At 34.7% G+C, this 6,000-nt stretch overlaps 2 protein-coding genes across 2 annotated transcripts; one reads left to right on the top strand and one right to left on the bottom strand.

Moving 5' to 3' along the window:
* Positions 1 to 818: 818 nt before the first annotated feature.
* Positions 819 to 1,562, bottom strand: LOC130826502 (uncharacterized). Its single transcript, XM_057692085.1, has 2 exons — positions 1,173 to 1,562; positions 819 to 1,082 (listed from the first exon to the last, which is right to left on the bottom strand). The coding sequence occupies exons 1-2, from the start codon at positions 1,560 to 1,562 to the stop codon at positions 819 to 821; spliced, it is 654 nt and encodes a 217-aa protein (XP_057548068.1).
* A 2,256-nt stretch (positions 1,563 to 3,818) lies between these two features.
* On the top strand, positions 3,819 to 5,578 carry LOC130826821 (probable xyloglucan galactosyltransferase GT11). The gene has a single exon (XM_057692411.1). It carries the CDS (start codon positions 4,055 to 4,057, stop codon positions 5,531 to 5,533), a length of 1,479 nt encoding a protein of 492 aa, XP_057548394.1. The 5' UTR covers positions 3,819 to 4,054; the 3' UTR covers positions 5,534 to 5,578.
* The last annotated feature ends 422 nt before the right edge of the window (positions 5,579 to 6,000 follow it).

Here is a 6,000-nt window from a genome sequence, read left to right on the forward strand (position 1 = left end):
CCTCTCAATACTCCCACGGAAGCATCATCTCGCTCATATTGCAGGAGCAACTAATGGGTAGATATGACAGCTTTAATCTTGTTGATCAACGGAAGTCCCATGATAGCATTGTAAGAGAACTTTAAATCTACCACGATGAAGAGGACTGCTAGACTCCGTCCTTTATTCTTCTCACCGACCCTGACCGGAAGGTTATCGTTCCAAGAGGAATGACTCTTCCGTCACCAAACCCTATCAAAGGTCTTTCGATGGGTTGAAGGTGTTTTCTCCTCGTATTTTATCTGACGGAGACAATCCATTGTGATCAAGTCTGTTGTGCTTCCGGTGTCTACCAGGATACGGCGAACTTTCATCTGGCCTATCTTCAGATTAACTACCACCGGGTCGGTGTGTGGTTGTTGTAGGGAACACTTAACTTTTCATCGAACTTCATCTCAGGACAAGTTGGATGCTCCTTTGGCTGACCTTTGACTAATGTATGGATGCTGTCCCTTATGGATCGAATTGTGGGAGACTCTTCTGAGAAGCCTCCCACTATCATGTTGATCACATCGTTAGTGGCACGTGAATGATCCTTTGCCACAGGCTTCTTCTCCGGTTCTACCTTTCTATATTCCATGTTGTCTGAGTTGTGCCTCCTTCCTGATGAATCATGGTAGAGGAATCTGTTCAATTTCCCTTCATCTGCGTATTGATCAAGAATTCTTTTTTGTTCACGGCAATTTGGAAGGGTATGGCCATGTTCCTTGTGATATTCACACCACAAGTCCATGTTCCTCCAGTTTTGTGGTGTAGGGATTGATATAGGAGGAGGTAATTCATCTCTGATGGATGTCTCTTCTATTGCGGTTAAATCTTGTGTCATAACCGTCATCTCTGAGTTTCCGTGGTGAATATTTTCTTTCTCCTTCGAATCGGTCGGGACCTCTTCTTGCAGCCTGATTTTGATTTTGTGGTTTCTCCCTAGTCTCAGCCATTTTTTTACTCTTCCTCTTCTTGGAAGTCGGATCCAATTGATGACATATATCGGAAGCAGTGACAAAACTCCTGGCTTGTTTCATCGCTTCAAAATAGGTTTTGACCTAGTTTTCCTAGAGTTGGAAGTTCAACTTGTGAGTTTTCATGCCGTTTATCAAGGCTTAGACAGTAATAAAGTTTTCCAAATCCGTTACCGCCAAGACTCCGTCATGGAATCGCTGGAGGTAAGCAAACAACGATTCGCCTTCATGTTGAGTAATGCTTAATAGGTGAAAGTTAGACTTCTCTTGCCTCTTGGAAGCCATAAAATGACTAAGGAATTTAACTTCGAGCTCGGCAAAGCTACTAATGCTTCCATTAGGAAGAGAAGTATACCATGTCAGGGCTAGGCCTATCAAGGTAATTGGAAAGAATTTAATTAAAAGTGCTAGGTCCGTGGTGTACAACATCATCAAATTCTTGCAAGCTATCATGTGTTCCTCGGGGCACTGAGTGCCATAGAAGGGAGTGATGGCTGGGATCTTGACCTTAGTAGGATTTGGTATGACCAAAACGTCCGCAGACAAGGGGGAATTTAGCAGCATTGGCGCTTCATTTCCTGGGATGGGACCTTGAAAGCCGGGGGAGTCTGCTACATGGAATGAACTATTTTGATCCCGAATTTCCTAAGACCTTAGACTTCTCCTTCTGTCTAGGAAACTTTGGACATTATTGTTCTTTGTCCGCTGAAGTCGGTTAAGATGAGATCTCACGTCTCTATTCTTCGACTTCTTGGAGATGTTGACGACTCTTCTCTGCCGTATGGCGCTCAGGTTCAGAGGTAGCCTTGTTTCTTTGTACGAACATAGTTCGAAGATCTTGGATTTGTTATGCCATTGTTGCCAAAGTAGCATTCAGTTCTGTGTTGTTTTGTTGGGATGGATTTTGTTGGGTTGCGATATTACATAATTGTTCAGCAAAGGTTTGCGAGAGGTTGTTTGCAAGGATATCAAGATTCTGCCTTGCTACAGCCTGGTTTTCGCGATCGGAAGTGGAAGTGACTGTGTTTCAAGCCCTAGCCCTTTCTTAGTGTTAGTTTTTCTGGGTGCCATTGGAAAGTTTAAGGTTGAGCCTTAAGTGTTTTGAAATGTTGGTACATGTCCCCACAGACGGCGCCAAACTCTTTTTACGAAGAAATTGTCGAATTTGTAGAGGGGACTTTAAGAGGGAAATACTTTGGAACTAAGGGAAGTAGAATGATCTGATCGTCGTGCATGTTGTACCTGCAACCACAGAGAAAGACTAAACCGGGGGCTGATGTCCCGGAAAGCCCTCTGATGCTTAAGTCAGACTGGAAAAGGAAGTAGTATATGCGAGTATAGGTGTGAGAATAGAGTTGCGTAACATTTTCATGTAGATGAATGAAGTATTTATAAGAATCTTTGTATAGAAGTTGTAACCGCTAGTTGGTTATTTTTGTATTGCTGCCTCATGGAGAATATGGTCGCGGAAGCGACGTAGTGTCAGCAGTTATCAGAGGTAATGGGTAGTTACCTGTGCAAGTGTCTTCAGTTAAAGGGAGGGTAGGAAACTGCTGTATGATGTCTGATTAACATATGACATTAAGCGTTATAGCCTTGAATTTGTGGGTTAGTATTGACTTATAACTTTGGCCATTGACGCTCTGACCAAGGGCATTTTAGGTATTTTAAATATGTGGGATTTATAATCCCCAACACTTTGATTTCTGATTGAAATGAATTATAATAAAATCGTTTTTTCTTAACCTATACACCAGATGAATATGTTTAGACGATATATAAAAATGATAAATTTTTGAAATTTCATTTAGAATATACTCTAAATGTTCATACATTTACCTATTTTAGAAAATATTTCCTATTAAGTTCAATATATTTTAGAAAAATAATAATAACATAATTAATTAAATCACTTGTGATTCTTATTAATTTGAAGTCAAAAATGATGATTGCTATCACGGGTCAATCGAATACAACATCCTTATTTATGATTATAATAACGAGGATAAAGTTGCGTATATCATCTGACTTCAAATTTCATCTTATAAGAAAGTCACTTAATAACATTGGGCTAATAAAATATTATTATTATATGTAAATTAACATATTGTATTTAGTCAAATCTACGTATTATTAATTCTTAACATAGACTAAATAAGAAACATCACACCAAATATTTTAATAAAAATATACTCCACTATTAAGAAACTTTCCTTTTAAACAATCAAATTAATTGTAAAGATAAGTTCTAGGATCACTAAAAAGTGATATTTTATTAGCGTACAAATTACAGTAATAATACAAATGAACATTGAAAACAACATGCAACTAATTAAAAGAGTTGTCAAGTTGTCAAATTCCACGTGGCACTCTTTTAATTACCCATACAAATATCAAGATTTTAGTGGGTCGAAAACTATTTAGGTGTAAACTAAATAAAACTTGAATAAAATAATGAAATTTTTTTATAAAAGGAAAAATTACGTACTAAATGACTTTTGAATTTAAATTGTTTCTAACGTAATTTGGCATTTTTACATTATATTACATTAAAATATTTGATACCTATAATGAACACATATATAAGGAATTATCAAATGCAAATTTGGCATTATTTTAATGTTGAATCTTACAGCCTTATAAATAGTTATTATGAGAAATTGTCAAATAATAATTTATTTATAAATCTAAATTTGGTAAAATATATATGTTTAGTTGCATCGTTATATACATCTAAATGTCTATTATCATATTGTTAAATATTGAAATTTGAAGTCTAATAATGAATATATAGTTTAACCTTTATTTATAAATTAAAATTAACATATGTCGATTATTACAAATTTGTGCATTGCACGGGTTTCTAAACTAGTTAATTAAAATTCACTGTCATACACTGCATCTTCAAAGCTATTCCTTCATTACACATCAAGGAATTATTCACTTCCCACATTCTGATTTCTTCCTCTGTACTTCGTCATTGATTCCTTTTTTTGATGCACAAAACCTATCATTTTCAACTATTTTCAACGTTTTTTTTCAACCCAAAATAAAAAATGTCACAATTTAAAAAACCCACAGAAAAAAATCTCAGTATTGCTGCTTGTGAAAATTCTAGCTTCATAACATGGGTTTCTCTCTTCATTTGTTCAATGATTTTTCTAATTTATCTCAATTCTTGGATATTAAATGATAATTTCTCATATTTAGCCAATATCATTAATCAGGAAAATCGAGCAGGAAAATTAGATGAATGTGCAGGAAAATATATCTACATTCAAGATCTTCCAACCAAATTTAACCACAATTTGGTAGAGAATTGCAGCAGTCTTAATAAATGGCTAAACATGTGTGAATACCTTACAAATTCGGGTTTCGGACCGAAGCTAAAGAACTGTACAAATTGGTACGCAACAAACCAATTTTCATTAGAAGTCATATTCCATAACAGAATGAAACAGTATAAGTGTTTAACCAACATATCTGCGTTAGCATCAGCTGTATATGTGCCCTTTTATGCAGGACTAGACGTTGCAAGGTACTTATGGGATAATCATGATCCTATGATGAAAGATAAGGCGGCCATTGGAGTGATGGATTACCTTAAGAAAAAACCCGAATGGAAGACAATGTGGGGCCATGATCACTTCTTAGTAGCAGGAAGAGTGTCATGGGATTTCAGACGCGAAACAGATAATATATTAGATTGGGGGAATCGTTTGTTGAACATGGATGAAGTTAAGAACATGACGAGTTTAGTGATTGAATCGAGTCCTTGGAGTAAAACAGATTTCGCGATTCCATACCCAACGTATTTTCACCCGTCAAGTGATGATGAAGTGAAAAATTGGCAAGAAAAAATAAGGGGAAAACAAAGGGAATATTTGTTTTCATTTGCAGGTGCACCAAGACCAGGGGTTAAGGATTCTATCAGGAACAAAATCATTGATCAATGTTTGGGTTCGAAAGGAAAATATTGTGAGTTTTTAAGATGTGATTCGCGTATTAAGAATTGTGATAAGCCTATGAATGTAATGAAATTGTTTCAAAACTCGGTTTTTTGTTTACAACCTCCAGGGGATTCGTATACAAGAAGATCAGCATTTGACGCGATTTTAGGGGGATGTATACCTGTATTTTTTCATCCTGGTTCTGCTTATGTGCAATATTTATGGCATTTGCCTAAGAATTATACGAGTTATTCGGTGTTTATACCAATGGAAGATGTAAAGAAAGATGAAATTGGTATTGAAAAAAGGTTATTAGAGATATCAAATGAGGAAGTGATTGGTATGAGAGAAGAAGTTATTAAGTTGATTCCTAAGGTGATTTATGGTGATCCTAATAATGGTAGATTTGAGAGATTTGAGGATGCATTTGATATTGCTGTGAAGGGAATTTTGAATAGGATTGAAAAAATAAGAGGAGGGATTTTTTCTAGTTTTGAGAATTTTTCTCAAGAATTTTCTTGGAAGTATAACTTTTTTGGGGGATTGGAGAATCATGAGTGGGATACTTATTTCTCAAGAGGGTAAACACAACAAAAATTTAACTAAAAAGTATACACTTTTTTGTTATGCAATAATGTAGTTGAGATTTTTTTTTTTAAAACTTATTATTGTATTGTATGATCAATAAATATTATTTTCCGTTTCTTTTTATTTTTAATCTAATTTCATGATACTGATACAATACGAAGAAAAGATAATGTAAATGAATATATTAACAACAAATTATTGATTTAAAAATAGAGAAAGATATCTTATTATTCTCGTGATAAGTATAGGATTATCTTATTATTCACAATTCTTAGTGTTATTGTATAAAAAATTAGAAAACAAAATACGAAACATATAACAAATTACTTATTATAAATTAATTTTTCAACCTAGCACCCAGTACGTAGGTTCAGATAATAAATTTGCTAGTTATTTTGTATTCATTAAAAGATATTTTCTAAATCAGATAAATGTAATATTTTAGAGTATATTCGAAATAAAAT

The sequence above is a fragment of the Amaranthus tricolor genome, chromosome 11 (genome assembly GCF_026212465.1).
Source record: "Amaranthus tricolor cultivar Red isolate AtriRed21 chromosome 11, ASM2621246v1, whole genome shotgun sequence".
NCBI classification, from domain to species: Eukaryota; Viridiplantae; Streptophyta; class Magnoliopsida; order Caryophyllales; family Amaranthaceae; genus Amaranthus; species Amaranthus tricolor.